Here is a 24,643-nt window from a genome sequence, read left to right as displayed (position 1 = left end):
TACGTTAATGGTATGCTGCTCTTTCAGAGTGTTAACTGCTCATGATTCTGGTGAGGGTAAAGCAAAACAATCCCCAAAATCCTATCTGTGACCATTTAGTAAGGAGTGCCTGTGCAAAAGATGGCACAAAGAACATTTACTTCTCTAAGGTGTATTTGCTTAAACAAGTTCAAATGGGAGATCTGCAGGTTCTGTTTAATGTTTTCTTCTCCGTAACAAACCTCACCCTTTCCATTCTTCACATATTCCACACAAGCTTTATTGTATTAAATATCATCAAAGCAAGGAGGAGGGTCAGTGACTGGTCATGACTGGTTCTGGTAATTATTGCACAGCTAATCAGCTATTAACAGCATTTCCTGTTCACATGCAGCCTGCAGGAGGACAGGGCTCTTGAAGGCACCAAACTTACTCCATTTAAGAAAAAGAAACCTGTTACTTTAGACATCCACGTCTGCCATTGCTCTCTGGAGAGGATCCACAGCCCAGTAGTCATCATCCCAGCCCAGGAACCAGCCGGAGAAGGTTGGTGGCTCAAACCCTTGCTTCACCACGGTGACCGGGGTTCTCTTGTCCCGGCTGGCTGGGTCGGTTTCAATGTACCGCTTGGCTGGAAGCACACAAGTAGCAGGAAATGTCATGGAGTAACAGCTCAAATAGCTGAACTGTGGCTAAACAGATGCCAGGGATACAATTTCACATTGTTCATTTAAACAAAAAAAAAAACAAATTACAAAGTTTTCACTCTGGTTTTAGCTACACCCATTGGACTGGCACCTGGTTGTACAAAATGAACACTGGGATAGTAAGTCACCATTACAGGGGCAGCCTGAACCCGCCTGCCCACACAAGAATCCTTTCTCAATGCTGGGGTTGAGCACAGCATGTCTGAGTACGACATCTCTTTGTGCTGATCTTAAGGACCCTCCTTGCTTGAGAGATGTGATCTCTTTGATAGAGCATTGAACTTCATGCTGTGATTAAGATATGTTTCTCAGTAGATTAAATTGCCTGCTTTATGATCAGACAGCAGGGAAATAAGAAACAATTCAGAGAGGATAATGTGACATTACCAGATTGCAACGCCTCAGTTTTCTCTTCTTCTTGGGCATCTTTCCCAATCCATACAAAGACCTAAAGATTAAAAAGACCCATGAATTATTTAGCAACAATCAATCTCTCTGTGAAAGAAAGGATAATTTAGATAAAGTCTCAGTGAACAGAGTACGACACAGAACAAGAACATCCTCATGCTGGTGTGCCTGGATTGTTGACCTACGTGACTAAAGCTAGTGGCAGATAATGAGCAGTTTCTTCACTGTGTTTTATCCACATCAATTCTAGATACACAAACAAATCATACACTAGCTTAACATCAGGAAAAGGTAGCAAATGTTTGAACATTTTTACATAAAACATAAAAAATTAAGTTGCCTTTTGGCTGATTTATGCACAGTCTGTTATTGAAAAATAACAGAAAATGCATCTGTATCTTAAAGTGCTGAATCCCAGTGATGGTTCACGTTGGGATTCACGTTGTCCTCTCCAGCTGAGCCAAGGATGCTGCCCTTGAGAGGTTCACACTGTAGGGGAGCACATGTGACACACAAGAGCCTGTTTTCTTCAGTCCTTAAGCTAACCAAAGACATGGCAGGACACCCACTATTTCCTCACATTCAAGGGGTAAACTCTCTTCCATGTCACTAGTGAGATGATCTGTTCTCAGGCCTGAAGATGAAAGGACTCTGTACTACAAAGCTCCTCCAGCTGTTGTCAGCTCTAAGCTGAGACCCAAATTACCTCTGCATAGTGTTTGCTCCTCTCGTCTTGAGGTCAGTGTGACATACCTGGTCCCATGTGTCAAGGAGCATAACATCATCTGTAGCAAGGTCATCCTGAACCAGATCTCCAGGAACTTCTTCTATCTGGAAGATAGAAGAGTATGAGAGGCACATTATATGAGAGGCACATTACTTCAAGTTCCATTTGACCTTTCCAGTCACCCCTTACTGGTGAGATGCATTAAGCTGGACACTCTACGTGACCATGCCAGTCAGACTATGTCACAGAAGTGCTTTTGCACCACAGAACACAAAATCAGTCTCTGTCCTCCTAGAGGGACCACGTCACTCACGTGCAGACTTGTGACTCTGCCTCTTTTTGCTTGAAAGATTCACGAGTTAAAATTTGAGGGGTCTGAATGTGAGTTCTTAACCAGCCTGATGCTGCAGGGAGTTGCTGTGCTGGCACAACAGCACAACACAACTAGCTGCTGTCTCTGCAGCAAAATGGTGCTGATACTTTCCTTCTGGAGGCAACACCGCAATGGAAGACAAGGTATAAGGGCCTGTTGGTTGGCTTAAAGCAGCCTGGGACAGATTCTCCCAGCTTTGTCAGACGGATGTTGAATTAACTGGCTGTCTTCTTAGATACTCACAGTGAAGCGTCCACTCTTGTTGGAGCATGCAAAAAGACGAGGGGGATGAGCATCCATCTTCTTGTCCTTCAGCCGGGGAGAGGTACGGTAAGGAGCTTTTCCACCCAAAGCTGCCCAGAAATTAGCTGGAAAAGAGAAAAGACATACTGCTGCTCCAGCTGCTCTTGGGAACCACAGAGCAGTGTGGTCTGGGTAGGACTTGAAGCACTCTTCTATATCAGAAAGTCCCAAAGCCCTACAAGCATGAGTATGCTGCTAAACAAAATGGAGATACTTTGGAGAAGCCCCTCTGTGCCTGTGTCCACCTCTCCTTGTTCTGGGAGGCAAAGGAAAATATCCATGACATAATTCTTGTGAACAAGCAACCACACAGAAACTGCCGTGACCTCTCTTGTGCCTCCTTCACCTGGCTCTCTGCCCTCAGCAACCTGTACTGGGCGAGCTCCCAGTGTCTTCAGTAGCTCCTGTGCTCCTGATTTCTCAGCATCACTGGCTCCTTGGCCAACCCAGAGGTAAGCAGCAGAAGGAGTTTTCAGGACAAAGGCATCGTTGGAATTCAGCTGACTGGCAGCAGGATCCAGCTGGAAAGAAAGAACATTGCACGTGTTGGATGTAATTGTCCTCTATGAAGAGCCTCTTATTTCAAGATGAAAATCAGGACCTACTGTTGAATAAACTGCAAACGGACTATTCCATACCAGCATGTAAGGCTTTAAGATACACTGTATATTTGCCTGTATCTAAGTGATAAGTTAGACTTACTCATATGAGAAGAGTAAATAAATGTGTATTTCTATTCTACAGATACCGCTGGCCAATGCCAAGAACGTTTGGATCTGTCATTTTGCCAGTCTTCATGGCTATGGCAGGAGATTCAGGAACTTACTGGGGGGATCACTGTAGGTACCCCACTGCTGAGGCAGCTCAGTCATTAATGGCATTTCAAAAAGGATGTGTCCTCTTGAACTAGAAACCTAGCAAGTTGCTGCAGACATAAACCAGAGCTTTTGTCTCTCCTATAGCTACCAGCAAGGATTTAGACTCTCTTTTGTTGTTGTATCAAAGGAGTGGTGCTCTCAGCCAGTGCTGGCACAAGCTCTGTTGGCACGGAGGATATTTAGCACATTCTCTCTTCGGCATTGTTGTCACAGGGGATTAGAACAAATCACAACAGCCAGATCCTAATGGTTCCCAAGTGTTTGAGAAGTGTCAGAGAGTGCAGCATCTAGCAGACAATTAGGAGGAAATGGCTTAAATGTATTTAAGGTGACATTGATAAACTGATTAGAAAAACATGGTTAATATCCATGGGAAAAGAGGACTCAATAGCTTGTAAAGTGTGTTTCAGTTTACCCCAGAAAGCTCAGTTTGCCCCTTGTTCCGTTCAAAGGGATCACAGTCCCATCACAGCCTACATGAACCACACCAAAGGTGACTCCACGTACCTCTACTGCTCTGGTAGCTCCCGAGGTGCTGGATCGGACCTGGAAGAGCCGTGTTTCCGCAGGTGCTGTCTGGCCTCCTGCCCTTGAGGTTCCACCCTTGTACACAATCAAGGGTTTTCCACCAAACATACTCATCAGATGAGGTGGCTCTTTTCCTTGCACCACTCGTTTCTAGAGAAAAAGACACTGCTGTCAGTTTTAAGCTTCACAAGATGTACTAAAAATGGCCCAACCATCTTCCCAGCTGGAATATGGCACCTAGCTGGTCACAGGAGCTGAGCTATTACGTCCTGCCCAGAAACAGAGCAGTGGTTAAACCCAGCTCTCACAGTTGCTGTTTCATTTTAACTGGCCAGTGATCCACTGGCACAGAGGTAACAAATAACAACTATAAAACCCTCCTGTCTCATACAGGCCACTTGTAAAGCTTCCTTGTGTAGTAGCTGGCATGCAAGTTGCCTCTTCGTAACTCCTACATCATGGCTGGGTTTCTCTGCTGCACACTGATACCATGCAACTATACATATGCCTTATTTACTGCCATAGTGTGGATTTTGGGGGGGGTTGCACGTTTTTTTTACCTGCACAGGGCTGCCTCCCAGCTCCTCATCCAGCTGCACTGTGAGGAATGCAGAGGTTGCTATTTCATCTTGAGTGGAATCAGCACCTTGCCTGAGGGAGGAGGCAAAAGCTGAGTTTTACTTTCAGCCCTTCCCCACACACACCCCTGGCAGAGATCAAAAGGAGGAGAGGAAAACTCTGGTTACCAAACCTCTGACACTTCATTCAACATGAAGGAGAAATTCATTATCCAGAATTGCAACACAGTGATTACAGAGGGAGATAAGAATGTTTTCTAGATAACAAGCACAGATTCTTTAGTATTCTTTAGTATCTTTATGCTTATCTCTCATTATCTTTCTAGCAGCTAGTTTAAAAACACTGTTGGTACTCTTTTCAGGAACCACACATCCTTCCAGTGCCTACAGGGCCTGACAAGAAAGCTGGAGAGAGACTTCTTACAAGGATGTGTAGAGACAAGAGGGAATGGCTTTAACCTGCCAGAGGGGAGACTGAGATGAGCTCTTAGGCAGAAGCTCTTCCCTGTGAGGGTGCTGAGGCGCTGGCACAGGGTGCCCAGAGAAGCTGTGGCTGCCCCATCCCTGGCAGTGCTCAAGACCAGGTTGGACACAGGGGCTTGGAACAAGCTGCTCTAGTGGAAGGTGTCCCTGCCCGTGGCAGGGGTTGGAGCTGGATAAGCTTTAAGGTCCCTTCCAAGCCAAACCAATCTGAGATTCTATGCAGCCCCTACACCAGCTGCATCCTTTCTGGTTTCAGTCAGACAGATTTCAGTAGTTAGCCTGTGCCCTCTCTGCCTGCTGAAAAATTTCTTTTTAAGGGCATGCTCTGGGAACTGTAAGTCAGAAGCCACCAGCTGAGCTGGCAGAGATCTCCAAACTTCAGTATAGTGGTCTCAAAAGGTGTAGGAACTCTGCAAAAAGAAACAGAGCCTCATGCACAGAAGGGAGTAACTCTACTAGGAAAGAAGAAAAGAAACCAAAATGCTAGCAAATAACTCCCCCCATTGCCCCACTTCAAACAAACCATTCCAGACCTCTGGTAGTGCTTTGTTTGCAAGGGAAGATTATCCCCACAGATCCTCTGTAAGTAGGAAGCAGCAATGATCCATTTTCGAAGTGCAATCTCAGCCCCACACAGCCACAGTGCTTCCTGACTTGCATCAGGAAAACTCTCTTACCAAGTGTAAATGATCTGTCCCTGTTTCCCAGCGTGCTGGTAGTTGTACAGGATGATGTAGCTGTCCCCTCCATAGAACTGGCCATAGGTCGAAGGATCCACTGGCACTTTCTCCGAGCCTTCTATTCTCCAAATCTATAAAAGGAACAGAAATATTCCGAGTTCAACGGGACAGCAGAAGGAACACTTTCCGGACATGGCTCCAGTGCCCTTCCCAAATCCAGCCTCATGAAACTTGCGGTCCTGCAGCCCCATCTGCTGGGGAACGCTGCTAAAAGCCTGGAATTCCACAGCCGGCAGGCGGGGCTGGGCACCTCAGCTTATCCCATTTGGATTCCCCTAAAACTACTTAGAGAACCGCGGGTCAGACTGCCAGCACTGATCCCCGTTCTGCGCCTCACGTGAGCATTTCTATTTCTGTCTGTCAGGTCAGAAATGGAGCTTTTCGGCTTTAGGGGAGACTTCTCAAGTCTAACACTGGCTCCAACCCCTCTGTGTCCTTTCGGACATGACTCAGCCCTTTCACCCTTCACCACCACTTCTGTGTGCAAATGAATGTGTTCAGGTACACGAGGTAGGAGCTCTGAGACGATCACCCATCACACTTGTGATGGCAACAGCAAGAATAAGGTGTAGGAGGAATGAGGAGAAGTCTGGGTCCATTCTTGCAGGAATGCCACCAAGCAGCAAAGAAAATAGTGGAAACCTTCTCAAAGGGATTCTAACACTGCTCACCTGTTTCCTGCCTGAGCCATCATCCTCCATCCCGTGCTGGGCAGCCATGGCCTTGGAGGTGTGCAGAGTGGCAGCATCGAAAGGTACCTTCTCGATCCTGGCAACGTGACCAGACACGTAAGCCTGTCCCAGTCCTTCTGTCTGGTCCTTGTCCCTCCAGTTCTTGAAGAATTGCTTAAACAGAGGTGTCTCACCACTCTCAGGGAGGACTTGGATCTGAAACAAATGAGCCAGCCCATCAGGAGCCAGTGTTACTCAATCTCTAAGCCTCTGTGTAACTATACCTGGAAGGTCCAAACTATCACAACCAGCAATGTGGGTCTCAACACACTACAGGGTGCAGCGTCAGAACTCAGAGTCAGTCTGAGTTCTAAGAAGGCTGAAGGGGTGTTAAGCCTTTAGAATGAGCCCCCTCAGAACAAGAAGGGCAGGTTTATCTACAGCTTCTCTTTCTCACTCTTTGGAGAGAGGTCATGGAAAGGAGGATCTTTTCCAAGAGGAAGAATTGTTAAATAGTAGTTCTATTGGGGTCAACGCTATTTCTAGGACAGAGTTAGCCCAGGAGCAGCACTGCAGCATTGCCCTGAAGAAGAGCAGATCACCCAAAACAGGAGCTAGTTGAAAGACTGCTTGTGACATTTCACATGAGCTGTGCTCTGGAGTCAGTGGCCTGTGTAGCAGAACAATAGCCCCAGTGCTGTCTGGGATCAGCCATAGGGGGACTGCATGTCCTACCTGTGTGTGTTTCGGGTAACCCATCTTATCAATGAACTCAGAAGCTGTTTTCAGTGCTGCCTTCTTCTCTTCAGAGTTGGCGCTCTTGCCTTTAATGAAAACAGAGAGAAAAGAGATCAAAGTTCTGCACAGCCAAAGAAGAAACCGTCCCAGGAACCTTTTGCAACAGCAGAAGGGCTCAGCCTTCCAGCCACATGATGCCACATCGAACAATTGTCATTTGCTACCTCTTTTATGCCTTTTGTGGTGGCTGAGAGCCCACAGTTGCCTTTCTACTTATGATACTGTTTTTTCCTTCCTGGTTCCCAGGACCCTCACTTTAATTCTCTACACTAAAGACCCTGTACCTCAGCACCCAGCATTTCAGATGAGAGTGCTGTTCTATTTAATACTATCCAAACTTGCCCTGAAAGCACCACCACCATCAGATGTACATCCCTTCCCAGCTTGAAAGAAACAGGGACTGGGAACTGGATGAAGATCCTGTGCACATATAACCAGCTTTGCCTGCATCTCTATGGTACCTTTCCAAACAAAGATCTTTCCATCTGTGCCGTGGTCCAGAATGAAGCAGTCATCTGTGTTCAGGGCTGCCTGGGAGAAGGGATTCTCATCTGCCACCAGGGAGACTGCCATGTTGCCGGCCCCATTGGAAACCTGTGACAGGAGAGCACAGAGATTGGGCAAGGCACCATCCGTTCCCCTTCAGCTCTATGGCCATAGTCCAAAACTTGAAGAGTAGAAGGGAAATACATTTGAATGCACTGGCTGCTTCAGGCACTATTGTTTTGCAAACAGGATACCTCTGACACAGCAGCAGTATGACAAAAACAACACTTACTCTGAAGATTTCAAGTATTTCAAGCAAGGCAGAGGGGACCAAAGAAAGATTGATCCAAAATGGTACAGAACTTTGGTGCACAAGCCAAGAAATAGCTACTAAAGCAAACCAACTGCACTCAAGAACTGGAGGGGACAGTCTTGGTAACTGTGAACAGGCCTCCCTCTGTCAAGTGGGTTTAATAGTCCGAGTTCCTGCACTTACTACTGGATAAAGATCCACATTAGAAACCATTGTTGCAGATACTCACCACATGAATAGATACTGCTGCAGAGAAGACTTGGACACTCTTCTGCACTTATACCAGCTGAAGGCAAATGTTACCTTCCAAGTCATTGCTTTATCATGCTCACTGGATGTAGAAAGGGGTAGACCCTGGTTCTAAGGCTCACTATTTCTAGTTCTATCCTGTCATCTTCCTAACACAGTGCCTGATAACACAAAGGAAAACTCCCTTTTTTCCCCCATTCATTTCATACTCTACCTTTCCCTCAAAAATTCCTGGAAAGTCCCAGCTGTCCCACTACAGTCAAAGGTGGTGATAAAGACAACAGAAATCCTATGGGTATGCAGTGTACACAAGCATGGTTCATACATAAAACCTCATAAAAAGCTAACAGCAGAGTGAGGCAGAAGTAGGACTCGGGTTAGTACAGCTCCTCTCTGCTGTTCCACCTTCACTGAATTGCACAAGGATCACCCCTTCTGCACAAGGTTATTTGGTACCTTGTAGAGCTTAGCCAGCTTTCTGTTGGCTGTATCAATTTTGGCATCATCGGGAACTCCTGCTGGCAAACTGGGCTTTGGTCCGAGAACCTGTGAGAGAGAGAAAAACCATTACCAGCCAGTCCAAGAGGATCTCTGCATCCCAGGTACTCCAGCCACAAGAACACGTGGAAGAAACTTCTAGATCAACAACAGCAAAAATACTCTAATGTCCCAGCATCTGCATTGAGTGTTTACACCACTAACTTCATATGGCTGAGCTCGTCTTCCCTTCCACACCCCACTCTTCCCCCTCCAGCACAGACAGATGGACAAGTGAATAACCTGAAGCATTTCCTCCCGCTCTGATCCTTCCTCTGAAACATAGACCTTGGCACGACCATTGCGCTCATTGTCCCGAATCCCCTTGGCCAGCACAGTGGCCTTCAGCCGTTCCTGGCGGTTGCTGTTGGAGCCACACCACTGAAAGATGTTCTGAGGGAAAAGAGAAAGACCATGTGGCTGTCAGAGCATTAACAACCCCCTCTCTAGAGGAAAAGGCAGCATAGCTGGGTCTGAAAGACATAAGACTGGCTAAACAGTGTTTCAGAATGCTCAACGCAGCAGGGAAAAAGGTCCTTACATGAACTAACCAGACATCTCCTGCCCCTGGAAGTCAGCTAAACCTGGCTGTTCTGTGGTACTTACACTGCCGAGGTCAAGGATGAAACAGTCCCCTGTGTTGAAGCTCTCCCAGGTCACAGGGACCTCTGTTGCTCGGACTGCTCGCCTGCCCTTGACCTGCAGGAGCCTCTGCACAGTCACTTCATTGGGAACCACGTGTCTGAAGCCAGAAGCCACACCACCAGCCTAAGGGAAAGCAAAAGAACAACAATTCATACTGTGCTGTGGCTTCAGAAAAGATGAAAATCCTACTGATTTGGTAGGTTTCACCTCTCACAGGGAAGAGGGGCAGCAGCAGAGAGAGCTGGTGTGGCCAGGCTGAGCTTTTGAATAGCATATATCTACCAATATATCCCAGTTATCCATTCCCAGCGTGTAAGGGACACTGACACAATACAGCTGGAGGTCTCCAAATTTGAAGATCATTACAGTAAACTGAGGTATTAATAGGATTTAATAGGACTGGAGGTGTGAAGAATGTATTTCCATGCATATTATGTGTCCTCCCAGCCTCAGGATTTACCTTCTCTGCAGCTAAAGAGACACTTGGAATTACTCATCAATGTGGGACCCATATCAGTTATCCTCAAAAAAAGCACAACCAAATTCAAATGAATGAAAAGAACAACAAACAAGTGGCAAACACAGAAAACAGAAAGACCAGAAAAGTGTTAGACATGAGGCAATGTCAGCACTTCGCAAGAGTCTGACCTGGTATCACTTCCCTCGTGCCCCTGGGTTCCTAACAAACCAAACTATTCTTGATTGTTTGTTTTGACTTCTTCTATCCCACTTTACTGCACTGGCATCAACAAGTAACTCCCACTACTATTTGCCTGCTTTACCAAAGCATTATGTATGCTAAGGAAGTGGGCTAAGCAGAGAATAAGGTTGGGAAGGTCAAACTCTCTTATACAAGTGAGAAGATACTAAATCTACTGGGTGGGCGTTTCCCAGTGACTTGGATTGCTGTTTCCTAAACTCATTCCAGACGCTGTGGGACTGTTCTTTCCTCTGCTTCTCGAAGAAAAACAAAACCTCGATTCCTAAACTTTCCTGGGGCTTTGCTTGTGTATTATTCATTCAGCCAAAGCTCTCCCACTGGGATCTGCTGTCCTCCGCCGTCAGCTCCAGCTCATTGAAAACATCTGGTTGAGAATGGCTTTTAAAAGCAACTGGAAAAAGGGCAATTCTCATTCTCGTGAGAACTGGGCAGTGGGCAGGATGCCATTTCTTGCAAACTGGATTCAGCCTCGTTGTGTAAAGACCCCAGTTGTCACCTACCTTGTACTTGATGCCAGACTTGAAGTACCCCAGGAAAGTTGAGGACTCGTGGCCTTGCACTTCCCGATGCTGAACAGCCTTTCCGTGAAGGTAGTCATCCATCTGGACAGTGAATATGGCAGCTGCTCCACGCTCATCTTGAGAGCTTTCATCTCCTAAGAAAATTAAAGGACAACAGCTTGGAGGGAATGCGGGGATTCTGCCTTTATATCCAGCTGTGCAAAACACCTGGGAGAAAGCAGGTTACAGGGAAGGTCAGTTTCCAGGAAGATCTGCAGAATAGCTACTTCCAAACTTTTCTAACAATGTCCCCAAAGAGCTGTATAAGCTCTGTGTTTCCTGGCAGGCTTGCATTGTCATCGTAACTGCTGCAGCCCCACTGCTTCACAGTTGCCTGTTTCACAGGCATCATTCACTTTTTTTGGCCATTTTACCCTGTCTTGGAAGGAAACTTGCTATGGAGCAGACAAATGAATCTGCAGGAAGACATTATCAGGTTTTATGAAGGTTGTAGACACCACTAGGATACCAGTTCCACCAGTTCTGGAGCTCTCTGATGTGGAAAACCTATTGACAGATGGCAGATATGACAATCCACCATGCAAGCATCTTACCCAACTTCAACTGCAATATTGTCAGAGTCTGGTTTTGCAGGAGGAAGCCTTGCCATATTACTCAGTGACATTTACTGCAGAGAGCCAGTTAAGGAGGTCTGTACTTCAGGGGGAAAAATCCCACTCATTGTGTCAGGAGGAAAACAACTGATCCTCATCCTTTCCAACAGAAAGGATTTCAGCCACCCCTTCACCTGAGATCTTGTCTGCTCCATGAGCCTCTGTCATCTTGATGAGAAAAAGCTATTTCCAGGTACAGAGATGACTGTACTCACTGTTGCACAAACCATTTCAAATATTTAAGGCAAGTAGCACTATAAAACTGCATTCTCACCGTGCTGCCAGTTCTGCTTGTTATCTCCATGGGTAACACCAGATAAGGCTGGGGTAGTGACAGGAGCAGAGCTTACTTTGGGCTCCTGCAGCAGGGGCATTCCACCAGACCTACCTAACCAGAAGTGCAGGTCGTACTGGAGGTTCCCGCTCCGCTGTTTGATGGTGTTCAGCACCAGGTAGGAATCTCCTGTGAAGAAGTCTCCATACAGATTTTTTGGCACTGGTACCAAATCAAATTTCTCAACCCTCCAGATCTGCAGGCCGGGTTCCTTCCCAGCCTTCGCAAACTCAGCGTGTTCCACCATGCTGACAGGCTGGGGACAAGACAGAGAATGCTGTTCAATATGCATAGTATGAGGAGGTGCATGTTTAAATCATAAACTTCTGATCTCGTAAGAACTGTTGCAGACAACAAGTGCAAAGCTTGCTTTTCTCTTGCACTAGATTTTGAAGAAAGAAGTAAAAAAAGCAGGGGAGGGGGATATCCCGCTCAATCTTCACTTCCAATCAAGTCTAATTCCTGGCTTATTCCCAACTTACTCTTTCCTAGACTCTTTTCTCTGTTTTTTGTTGTTTTTTTTTTTACCTACCTCTTGATTTTACTCTATCTATTTTCTTTACTAACTTATAGCTTTCCAGTATAGCACATAAGTGAAAGACTAATTCCCTTGCTGACTGTTCTTCCTATAAATGCCGCATGGCATTCAAGACTGTAGGAAACAAACCCCTTTTACCTCTGCCTGTCGTACTTCTCACACAGGCATTATTTACAGGTTTCCTAAAACCTGTGTGATCTTACCCAGCTCCTCCTGGAAGATGTTGTGAATCCCATCAAAGAGCTGGGTAATGCACAGTTTGCTTAATCTCTTCTGCTATGTTACTTCAGTACTTCTGTGTAACTGCTCCCTTCTAGGAACTAGGCATATACACAATACCCTGTCCTAAGGACACTGCAATTTAGGTTGAGCACGTGCATTGTCATACTTACACAATGTGTTAACAAGATGCAATCCTGTTTTTAACAAACATAATGAGCAGTTTTCTATATTACAAAATAATTTGCTCTAGTAACACTGAAAGGAAATAAAACATTTCTGTTGCATTACAAAGGAAGTTTGTCTGTACATCACAGCATGCCTTGGAGTGTCAGACAACAGGGAATGAAAATACATCAGAAGCATCCAGGATTTTGACAAAGAAGATAGTTCACAGCAGCTGATGGACAAAAGTACAATATGCTCAGGTTTCAAGGCAGAAATAAAGAGTGTTACAAACTAGAAAGCAAAATAGCAAGTAAGCTACCAAAGTGATTCTTAAGCTGAAATCGGATATCTAAGATGGAAAGTAATGAACTGTATCATCACTATTCCAGCCAGGCTGACTTCATTTCTCCCAGATTCCCACTATAACATTGGACAAACTCCTTACAAACAGCTAAAAGAGAGACTGACTCTTATAAGTAATAGAAAAACAGAAGTTTTTCAATGTTTAATTGTGACGTTAATCACTTACCACAGCTGAAAGCACAACAACTGCTGTAACAACATATCCAAGCCCTGCAACAGACATGGAGCTAACACAGCTCAGCTTCAGAGCCACTGTGCAGAAAATGGTGAGAAAAATGTAACTGAAGTCCTGTTTGCCCATTTCTAACAGTAAATGGGCTTCTCCCTTCTCCCACAGAGGCTGTAGGGAGCCCCTCTCCTGCTCCCTCCTCTTGCTGCTGCGAAGATGAACCGCAGAAGCCAATCTTTTATCAGGGATGAACACACCCACCCCCTCTGCGATACAGGGGCGTAACATGTTTGTGCAAACAGTCCTCTTGGAAGTCTCAGAGACTCCTTAAGCCATTTACAGATGCCTAATCCCAGTGGGCAATAACTCCAGACAATATGCTATCCATTACAGCCAACACTGCGATTACATTCGAACAAGCCAAACATCTAGTCATAGGGCCAATGACAGAGGAAGAAATTAAGAGACATCAGCAAGAGAGGCAGTATTTTGTCAGCTGAAAACTGGAAAGTTGTTGGGATGCAAAGGAACAGAAAGGCTGTTCCAGATGGCAAGGGCTGCAGAGAGGTTGATTTTGGAGATGAGAAGGATAGATAAGCACTGAAAGGATTCAGCTGAATAACCCGAGGGTGGAGGGAATATACCCTCATCTCTCTGAACTTCTCAGAGCAGCAAGAGGTAAAATTTGGCATGTGCTTCGTCTATCTGCACTGGAATGCAATCACCACACAGGCTACTGTCAGAGTGATGCACTGCGGGGTTCTGAGGTGGAATGGTGTATTTCAGCTCATGTGTTAGCAAAAGGGCAACAGAAGTCTGGGTGGTGACAGAAAAGGAGCTAATTCTGTAATTTCACAACCAAATATTTCTGAGGGTGTAGGAAGACCCTATGATAGGATTAGAACAGCTTTCAAACCTATTCAGTTCAATGTAGTCACAGCACAAGATGGCTCGTGGTGGCAAAAATGATGTGCCACCAGTAAAGACCTTGTGCTTCCAACTGTCTCACACTTCAGCAACCAGTCTGTTACATTTCCCAAGTGTCTGTGGTAAACTGTGTGGTGAACTTCCCCCTCTAACACCCCAGGAACAGTCAGCCCTGCGCTCTTACCAAGGATGGAAGGACTCTGCAAGGTGCATTAGGGTGCCTGTCACACAGCACCCAGCAAACATTGCATAGGGACCTCCCCAGACCTGCTTTCTGGTATGTGGCTATGAATATGCAGGAAGATCAAACAGGAACGATAGCAGCAACAAAGTAATGCCTACAGGAGTTGTGCTGCTGGTTATCCTCTTGCTCTTAACACACCCAGGAATGAATTACTGACAGTCTGAGGTTCCCACTTCGAGAATCTCCCAAAAGAAGCTTAAATGAGAAGCCAAGTCCCCCACCTGCAGAAGTCCACAACAAAACTTCCATGAAGGAACGAGCAGCCCCACTTTGTGCTCTCTCCACTCTCATTGAGAATATTTTCCTTCTCTCTCCCATTAGAACACTCTGCTTCTCTGCTGTCCAAACTGATGCAGTTTGTTTTGAAATGGACCTTGGCAAACTCTGATTTAGTCAATGCACATTTGAAAATGTCACTGGAAATTCTCAAAGTGAAATAGATCACAGAAACAATGGCTTGCTCTTGCTGGTGTTTCCAAGCCTGTGAAGGAAGTTCAGCATGTCAGAGGTCTGAGACCCAGGGAGAAAAATGTTGGAACCCTCACTCAGGGAATCCAGCTGTGAAAGACTCTGCAGCTGCAGCACACCCAAAGCAGGATGAGTGGATTGCACAACATTGGAAAGAGATGGGTCCCTTCCAAACGGAAGGGTAGTTCAGACTTTTTGTTAATAAATACCTGTATAGTGCCACACTTGAGCAAACTTCACAGACTGAGGGCAAAAGGACTGGGATAATCTTTGTTAGCATCCCCTTCTAGGATATATTGTGATCTGCAAGTATATATTTAAAAGCATATATGATATTTTGGAAAACCAATTTATTTGGTCTTCTAATTAACTTGGCATTTGCTGTATCTTGCCCTCCGACCAAGCCTGCGTTGCCAACTAGCTGCAGAGTGTAAATCTGGGCAAAAAGAGGGAGTGAGGGCTACAACTGATAAATTGCATTTTATCGTGTTCTTGGTAAAAACTAGTGTGAAACATATTTGAAGGGAGGAAGTGGAATATATTCCAGCAGCTGGGATGGTTTATTATTGCTGTCAGCAAATGGTGCGTTGTTCAACCAAGCCACAGCAATCTGTGCTCTCACTGTTTTAGTGAGGGCATATGCCAGGTGGAATTGCCAGGACCATACCAAAAAGGATGTTCTGTTGGAGACTTGGTAAAGGGCATGTTTCAAGCTGATGTTAGTAAAACTGTCCAGCTTAGTCACAGAAAGGATGCTCTGCAGAGCCAATGTCTTATGCAAAGGAAAGTTATTTAAGGAAAAAAAGCACAGGGCTTGGACTACAGGATTTCAGCGCAGATGGATCAGCTAAATGACACTCAGTTGCACAATGATAAAAACAAGAACTTGAGAAAAGAAGTCCAATGATTTGAGCAAAAGTGGAAGAAAACAACTTATGGTATCCAGATGTGCAGTGAACAGAGTCACAACAGGCCCAGCTGAGAATGCCACAACATAGAGACTGCCCTATAGGTATAATTACAAGGATATACCCCCTATTTACCAAACACGGAACACAAGAGGTTGTAGGTGAGGGGAGCTGACCCTGTGCCAAGGTCTGCGTCTGGCTCACAGACCAGCGGCAGAATTTAGAGGCTGCTTCTTCAGGGAAGTGTTAAATGATTTTCCTGAGGCTGGAAGCTGCTGCCTCAGAGCAAAGGTCACAAACCTGCTCTAGTGGAAGGTGTCCCTGCTCATGGGAGGGGGGTGGAACTGGATGTGCTTTAAGGTCCCTTCCAACCCAAACCATTCCACGAGTGTGGTTTTATGAAAAGGCACAGAGACCATGCAGTCTCTCTGCACAGCAAACCTGACACTGTTGCCCCCTTGTGCATCCTCTCTGCCATGGTGCTGTTGAAAGCCCTCACAGCTGCTGCTTCCACTACCTGGATGGGCAATTGGAAAAGAAGTGGAAAACTGCTGGTAAAAATAGTGGGTAAAAAAAGGAATAAGTGCAGTGGTACATTTAAATAGACTCAGCTGTAATGGTGTCTATGTATTATGAAGGAAAAAGGCAATTTAAGTGAGTATTTACATGAAATAGAGAAACCCAGAAGTCTGATCACTTACATTAACAACATCCTGGTTTAAAAGCAACAGTGCTTGTAGGGGCAAGGGGCTTCTTTTCATTTATCTCACAATGCATCAGAAAGAGACCTCCATCTCCCTCACATTTAAATTAAAGTCCAGCAGTTCACCTCCTTGCAGCTTTTATTCACTAACTGGCTGCTTACATAAGAAATATTAGCATAACATTCCTTATGGAGCTACAGTTGATTGATGGCAGTTCACCCACGTATATAGCCAACAAAGGTAAGGACTTACCTGCACAAGGCTGTTCAGCAAAGCTTGGCTGAACTAAAGGAGACTGAAAGTGGTGAGAGACCAGAGCACCATGTGGTTGTTCTCATTCACAGCTCCAGTGTCTAGTTCATGACAGGTTCACATAATTTGTCTAAACTCACTGCATAAACAAAGCTCACACAGGAAGCTCTGCAGCCAGCACAACACCACACCACAGAGTATCTAAACCACCTGCTGCTTGCTTCTGGAACCACTTCTACAATTCTAGAGGGCAAAGGCTGTTCTTTTATTTTAATGGATAATACTTACAGAGCACCAAAATAACTTGCAAATACAGACTGAACTGCTGAAACATGGGGAGAACAGTAAATCTTAGTAGAGTCTGTATCCACACTACAGTCATGCTGCAAAAACGCTTCCTGTGCGCCAATCCTTATTGTACCTAGAGGGCAGTCATTTGCATTTCCACCAGCTAACTCTCTCCTTCCTGCTATTTATTTGCCAAAAATTGCCAGGAGAATAAAGGCAGCTCCATAGAAATGATAATATAACTTCTCAGGAACAGAAAGACTCGCTTGCCTTCCAGCATTCCAGGCCTCCTATATCAAGCACCAGAAGCAGTAAATCGCCACTGTATTTCTGCTGCAACAACAGCAAAACCATAAGTCATTGTGTTTTGCAAATGGTTCAGTCCTACTGGCACCATCAAGACCAACAGAATCAACAGGCTGCAACACCCCAAGAGTAAGAGCTGCATTCTCCAGATCACCATCTGAAATAATGACACGGGAAAAAACGAAGTTATTTGCTTGCTTCAGGTTTAGCTCTACGCTGTAGTAGAACCTACACTTTCTGACTACCCACACAGCCATTTGATTTTAGTCTGATCCTTCACCAGACCTGTAAAAACTGGGATGAATTTTCAAGGACTGGGAGAGTGAACACTACAGAATCATTCAAGTTCTGACAATAAAAAACTCCGGACATAATGCTGCATAAAACAGAGAAGGAAAGCAATTCAGCACAGTATTAACAGCTGATGACAGCACATAGTAAAAACTGAGATACTTGTCTGTTCCTTATAGCCTCCTGCCAAAACAGTATGTATTAAGACTAACTCCCAGTAATTCTACAGTAAACCACTGAAAATAAACCTGGTAGGACTTCAGCTTTATTGCCAAGGTGACAGGCATTGAGAAATACCTAAGATAATAGATTAGATCAGTTTTCAGTCTTTAAACAGCCCTAAATTTGTCTACACATAAACCCAAAAACAGTCCTTTCCCTTCCATGCCTTGAAGAGCAAGTAAACAAAGCTTATTTGGGACAAGAAAACATGGGCATGGAGAAGCCTCCTCCTACCCTAGCCATAATGACTCCACAAGCTATTTCAGTTCCATGTATGAGAAACACAGTTAATGGCATTTCTAGCAGCTACATCTTAACAGACACTGCCAGCCACAAATCCAAAAGTGCAACCTGGCATTCTTCCTTCAGCAGCTCCATTTAAAATACACATCTGACTCCAATAAGAACTCGGATCAACAGTCCCGGACACAAAGTACGGCATTATCTGTACAACTGGCAAGTAAGGTTTGCATTCATAAGTTAAAATTCCTCCTAAACCACTTTAGCAAATTAGAACACTCAGATGATTTACTGTTCACTTTTTCCAGCTGTTTGGTTGCAGTATGAGTCATATCAGCTCTATTCTGGCCCCTACCTTTTGAATATGATCCACTTTGCAGACACAGAGGGTTCAATGCACCAACGCTCAAAACTTCAACACAAAAGCCCGAGTTTCTTCTCAGCTGCAGTGATGTAAATAGGGCAGATTATTACTTACACAGGAGAAACCTTTGGAGAATATCCAGGTCTCCCATCTGAAACACACCCAGAGACAATCTGCTGATACGATCACCTGCTTAAAGGCCCTACCCTAAGAGCATACGTGAGAGCTGAATCATGCGCTTAAATATACACAGCACAGATAAGTGTGGAGCAGTGGAAACCACTGACTACCTTTATTCAGCTGTGAGCAAAAATGAATCCTGAATTACACTCGGACACAAATCATTGTTCAAGGCTGAAAGCATGTCTTAAAGGAGTGCTTATGCAACCCATAAAACATAATCCAGTGCATTAAAATACAACTACCAGCCCATATTATGTCCCATAGAGAGATCTGGTGTTGACAGCCAAGACACACTAAGGGAGGCAGTGAAGACATGCCTGCGGTCAGCTGCAGGGAAATGACACAGATGTTCTTCCTCAAGTCACCAGGTCCTGACTGCGTACAGGGGAAACCATCTGCAACTTTATGCAAACTGGTTTTCTCCTGATAACTAGCCAATACATTCCCCTGTAGCACAGAGGCCTGTTCCACCCATTATCCACAAACCAGAGAACAGACTAATACATTACCAAAGAAGAAGGGCTGGAAACTAGAAGAGATGGCCTAAAATGAGTCCAGAAGGGACTTTCTGTGTCATGCCACACTGATGCAGCACAGCATGTCCCAGTCCTACAGCAGCCCTCCATGGGCCCAGGAGCCCAGGGTGACTGCACAGAAACCCTGCCACAGTGAGCTCCTGCCTTCCAAATCAGCTCCACACAGAACTTGCCTTCCCATCTCAAAAACCTCTGAGAGACATGAAGCAAGTCAGAATTAATAGAAATTAGTTCACTTAATATACATTCAGTAATCAAAGTCCTGCTTCTAGGTCAGGGACAAAGATCAGAACACGAGGTATGGACGAGAGTTGCAGCCGCTGCAGAGGCTTGGTACCTGCATTTACCTGCTGACAGGCAAAAGAGACAGACTGTTGCTACGATCAAAGCTTGCGCCAGTCCTGCACCCAGCACACACAAGTGTAGGCACCTTCTGCACGTCTCCAGCATCCTCCTCAGGAGCACTCAGGGGAGACAGGACTCCCCCATTTCACAAGTAGTGGTTTTGTTCACAAACACCCACTTCCGAGTAAATCAACCTGGGGACACGCAGAGTTCTTAGAGTTCCTCTTTCCATATTGCTCTCAGTTCTCCTGACATATGCAGATGTGGCCACTGCATTGATGACTCTGGCTTGAAGAGATAGAACTTCTCACAAAGACTGTTTTCAGCTCCAAACACAGCAGCCACAATCCCTGTGCCAGCATCACAGCCTTGGCAGGAGGAGCGCCCAGCTCCCATCTCCCATGCACACACCACGGGAGGGCAATGCTATAAACAGACATGTCTTCTTCCTCATAGCAACGGCATTAATAGATGAGGGTTTATTTTACTTATTTTTAGCAGGATTCAGGCTTCAGTGTTGAGGAACCACAAGCATTCTCAGCCTGAAAGAAGAGAAAGTCCTCATGGCAATAGCTCTCATTGCAGCAGCCTCCATCCACCCTGAAAGATCCCGGTATGATTCATTTCCTCCAGTGCTTTAAAGACGCTGTTTTGAACTGTAGCTGTAATTTTAGTGTGTGTGGAAACATTCAGTAAATAACATATGTTTAAACTTTGGGTTTGGACTGCATCCCACTGACTGACTAGCTCCTAATACAAACAGTTTTCTCTCCCGATTGTGTTGGGACATCAGCAGAGATCAGTTCCAGCTCTTCAGGTTCTCAGTGGGAGATGAATGAAGGACAAAAGAGGAGAGGAAGGGAAAGACTAAAAACACAGCCTGTAGTCAGAAAAGAACACTCTGAAATGGGTAAAAGAGGAAAAATAATCTTCAGAGTCCATATGATCCCAAATTCTGATAAAAAAATCCTGACAACCTGGTTGGAATATCCTGACTGAGGATGCTGTTACTCACTAAGTCCCTGTCCAATACAAGGTGGAGAAAAACAAAACACAATCTAAAACAAAGGCTGTTCTCAGAGGGGAGTGTGAGCAGGCAGAAATCCCCCCAAAACCAACCAAACCAACCGCTCCACCAGCGGCAGCACCACCAGCTCCCTCAGCACAGTGTCAGTGATTCCACATGGCTATTCCACTCTGGCATTTTCAGGTTGCCAAGCACTGCAAAGCACCCCGGGAAAGAGCTGGTAGAGCTCTATTTAACTCCACTAATGTTAGAGCTCTATTTAACCTTATAAATGCATCATCAGTGGATAATCAGGGATAAATATCTGGCAATTCTGCCAAGAGTCCAACTCTTACTGTTAAAGGCTGCTACTTCCTTTCCTAACTTTTCTGACCATACTTTCTTCACTGAGCAGGTGGGAAGTGCTGAAAGTTGACATCTTATGAACACTGTCTGATCTGATTTCACCCATGATGGGATTTAACAGTGGCATATTATCAGGCAGCTCTCTTTCAGTGCCTTGGACACATACCCAGATCAGCAGACAACGTACTCTGTACCATGATGGATGTAACAGGATTTGTGGTACTGCAAGAGAAGCATTCCCTGCCATGATCAGGCAAGAGCAGCAGCGCAGCTGTATCTGGAAGGTACAAACACATCAGAGCATGTACAAAAAAGTCACCTCTTATACCTGCTAGGTTGGCATATTTCCAGCTAGGTGTAAGCAGCCTGATGAATCTTCTGTGCAATTGGTGTACTGTCGCTATCAGGAAGCTGAAGACTGGAGGATGTAGTGTAAATATGGGAAATCTGCCAATGTCTGTCACTTCTTGAAGCAGAGATGAGGCAGAGGCACATCCTCTGAAATCCAGGTGCAATAAAGTCTATTCAGATCCTCCTACCACCAGTTCATTTACTCTAATTCTCCTCACTTTTTAAGGAAATAAATATCTTCAACTCAAGAAATCCCTCATCACATCAGTCCTCAACTTCTAAAAATCACAGGGATGAACCTGAGGAAAACTGCCTAGGCGTTTTTCCATTCTCTGCCTTTGTCTAAACATCTGCTGTGAGCTGCCCTCAGAGACAGACACAGATGAACCAGCATGACAGCCTCTCCTCTCCTGTGCCCCAAGAACTGCACGTGGCTGTGTTGCCTTTCACAATGCCATTGTTTTGTGGAGCCTCCTGCAGAAACATACTTCACAAACTGACAAAATGCAGTTTTAGGCTCAATAGCTGTGCACTATCCCCACCTAGGGAGTTTCTGTCTGGTAGGGAAAAACAGTTCCAGCATGGTTTGCAGCTGAGAATTCCAGCAAGAAGTATTGCTTTTATGGGGAAAGAATTAATAATCCAGAGCATTTCTTTTGAATTCCCTTAGTCCTTCTTAAGGTCTGAAGTGATTAATGATTAAGAGACTGAAAAGACAAGGACTTGAGCTGATGCTGCGAGAAGCAGAACAAACGACATGACAGAAATACACAAAAAGATAAGCTGCACAGAAAAGAACTTGAGGTTTCCTTCTTAACGTAAAGCCTGAGTGACCTTTCAAAGAGTGGCTTTCACAAGACATCTTTTGAGTCTTGAGTTTAAGAGGATTCAAAAGAGATTACAAGTGGACATATCAAACAACAATATATACAATTTTCAGTTTAAGTTTTGAGAAGGGATATCATGGACCTGGTTTGGAGACTCAGCCAACCTTCTGTCAACAGAAATAATACCCAACTTGTTACTGACAAACTGCCTGTCTCAGAATCTTCTGCCTTTTCACAGAAAGCATTTGAAGCAACCAGGCAGAGACATATTCAGAACTCGATTATTCACACAGCAATTCCCAAGTGCTGTAAGAGCGAACAAAAACCAAGAGCAGCTGCTTCTTCCTAGACAGTGGTTGGTTATTGTGCCTAAGCTACTTGGTAATTGTGCGTAAGCACGTTCTGCTTTACTGCAACTGATCTGCAACTTGATCGCTTCAGCTCATATTGAAAAAACAAGAAAAGAAAAACCCTCACCCTGTTTCTTTTGGTGTCGGGGTGCCAAAGCAACACTGGGAAATGGCTAGTTTGTGAAGCTGCGTATTCCTGTGCAACACCCTCTTTTACACATGCGCTACTCAGTAGCAACACTAATGTCTGAGACTGGAATTAAAATGGAAAGCTTGTATTTGTAAAGTGGGTTGAAAGTAGGTATAAATCTGGGTAATAAAATGCGTCACAGTGCTATTCTAAGAATGGTTTAGTTCCCACTGAGACTCTCTAAAGCACCCAACCTACAATAAAAACTTACATTATCTGAACATGGGTTGCAGGGAAGCACTGGCTCAGTCCATATCCTGGAAAACAGCTCGCTGCTGCTTCTTGCCCTGTCAGAAAGCTCTTACCTCTCCTCTTCAGAGAAGCACTTAGTGACACTACTGACCTCGCTACAGACTCAGCAAGTGGCTGAAGCACTCAGAGAGCACAGAAAGTATCTACAAACCCAGCCTTGTACTGGAACAAGTCAGCAGCCAGGCTTTCAGCTGGAGCTGGCAGCAATCCCCCTTGGTAACATTATCAAACCATGAGACCCGGTTGTGGATCGCTATCTCACATCCCTGCTCTGGCGATGAAAGGAACAAATTCACAAACGGTTGGATTTGTGCCTGTAAAATCAAAGCTGAAACTAGCAGTAGTGTTTTTGCTTTGTCACCCTTTAGACATTCAGAAGCAGCCAAAGATTGATGGCTGGTTCAATTTCCCCAGTGTTTTCACTGGAATTTCATCCAGCTGGAGAAAGCCTCCACTCTTCTGAGAGCAGGAGACGCTCTCCTGGGGACACTGCAGGTACTCAGCTCTCACTAAAACAAGTTGTTACCTAAACACTCAGACAACCACTAGAAAATCCCGTCCCTTATTTAAACATGTAACATTTAAGAAGTTCACCATCCACCTCCATCACCGATGCAGCATCTACAATTCCTGCCCTATCTTCACGCTGAATCCCAGTGAAATCCATGGAGCTGGACTCCTCACTTCTCCAGCAACTCAGGCCTGTGGCGGGGCCTGTCGATGGCACAGATAAACTAACACTGGCACCCCAGGTTGGTGTGTATGTGCAGAGGTTGGCTTCCTCATTATCCACCCTGGAGTTCAATCTGGAGCCTGAAACCACACCCAGCACACACGGATCGGGATGAGCAGCAGCTGTGAAACAGGGCTGAGTGCTGCTCCTCTCTGCGACTGGTATGGGTTAAACTTGGATCTCTCACCTCGTAGTAGGGACTATGGAACAAACTATCTCACAGACAAGAGGAGAGAAGCCAGTTGCAATAGCCAAGGTTGTGCGAGACCTATTCCTCGGTACTCAGGTTTCACTTCCTTTGCCCAGATGCATGTTATATACTGAATTCTGTAAAACAGTTTGAGAAACCCAAAGGATGTGTAAGGAACCCCCAACCCCACTCGGCTCCAGAGTAGGACACCCTAAGCTGAGCCATGCCAGACCCCAGGAAAGGAAAACTTTTGCTGATAAATTTGCATCATGCAGAAAGTTGCTAGTGGAAAATGGAAATTGTAATGATCAGTAAGAAAAATAAGAGACTTGAGGGGAAACAATGCCAGTATCATCCTTGTTAGCAAAGTCGGGTTTTTTTTACATCCAAAAGCATTACATTCAAAGCAGTTTTATTCAAAGAGGATCTACTTACTAATGAGGCCTCCTTGAAACAAGTCATCCCCATAACTTTTTTTTTTAAACACTCTTCCTAGGAAACATTTTAAATATGTTTTAAGTGCCTACATTTTTTGAATTTCTACTCAGAGTTTTCAAACATTCTCCCCCACCCGGCAATGAGCAACCCAAACAAACCCCTGCTTCTCCCACTACTAAGGGCCTTGCCCCTCTCACAGGCACCCTCAGAAGGAGCGCGGAACCGCCCAGCCAAGCTCCTCGGAACGCTCCCAGGTCCCAGCCCGGCCGCTCCGCGGTACCTCGGCCCCTCCTTCCCCTGGGTCTGCCACCGACACGCTCTCCGCCTCCACCGGGCGGGCTAACGCACCGAGCCAAGCTCTCCGAAGCACGGGAACTGTTACACTGAGGCACCGCCAACTTCGAGGCGTCGCGCTGCTGGAAGTCCCGGAGCCCAGCCGCCGTCCCCGCTGATCCCGCGGCAGGAAACGCGCCGAGCCGGGACCCAGCCGCCCAGCTCCGCTCCTGCGCCGGGCTGACAGCCTCGGGGCACCGCGCCCGCCTCCCCCCGCCGCCTTCCCTCAGCCCCACCGCG

At 45.5% G+C, this 24,643-nt stretch overlaps 1 protein-coding gene across 3 annotated transcripts; it reads right to left on the bottom strand.

The window, feature by feature from the left end:
- Window positions 1-135: 135 nt before the first annotated feature.
- Window positions 136-24,643, bottom strand: GSN (gelsolin). Of its 3 annotated transcripts, none has more exons than XM_061476757.1 (17): window positions 24,419-24,643; window positions 11,687-11,888; window positions 10,625-10,779; window positions 9,365-9,526; window positions 9,002-9,151; window positions 8,678-8,767; window positions 7,635-7,767; window positions 7,111-7,199; window positions 6,376-6,591; window positions 5,642-5,775; window positions 4,464-4,554; window positions 3,883-4,053; window positions 2,844-3,018; window positions 2,438-2,562; window positions 1,848-1,925; window positions 1,074-1,134; window positions 136-610 (listed from the first exon to the last, which is right to left on the bottom strand). In XM_061476757.1, the coding sequence occupies exons 2-17, from the start codon at window positions 11,877-11,879 to the stop codon at window positions 441-443; spliced, it is 2,193 nt and encodes a 730-aa protein (XP_061332741.1). In that variant the 5' UTR covers window positions 11,880-11,888; window positions 24,419-24,643; the 3' UTR covers window positions 136-440. The 3 variants fall into 3 exon arrangements, with proteins under 3 accessions (XP_061332741.1, XP_061332740.1, XP_061332738.1); XM_061476756.1 differs by lacking the exon at window positions 24,419-24,643 and adding an exon at window positions 24,068-24,109; XM_061476754.1 differs by lacking the exon at window positions 24,419-24,643 and adding an exon at window positions 13,087-13,308.

This window comes from Pezoporus flaviventris, unplaced genomic scaffold, assembly GCF_033815535.1.
Source record: "Pezoporus flaviventris isolate CSIRO_AGI_PZ_B2104156 unplaced genomic scaffold, CSIRO_AGI_Pfla_v1 ptg000097l, whole genome shotgun sequence".
NCBI lineage: Eukaryota > Metazoa > Chordata > Aves > Psittaciformes > Psittacidae > Pezoporus > Pezoporus flaviventris.
The sequence above is the reverse complement of the archived record's forward strand: the minus strand, read 5'-3'. Positions and strand labels throughout refer to the sequence as shown.

Bases quoted from the DNA above. Each gene is read 5' to 3' on its own strand.
- GSN (XM_061476754.1), bottom strand. From the start codon at position 13,221: ATGGGCAAACAGGACTTCAGTTACATTTTTCTCACCATTTTCTGCACA. The intron at 7,768-8,677 runs GTACCAAATAAC...CTCCTGTCACAG, and splicing joins AGCTGGCTAAGCTCTACAAG to GTTTCCAATGGGGCCGGCAA. The intron at 7,200-7,634 runs GTACCATAGAGA...TTTTCATTAAAG, and splicing joins AAAGATCTTTGTTTGGAAAG to GCAAGAGCGCCAACTCTGAA.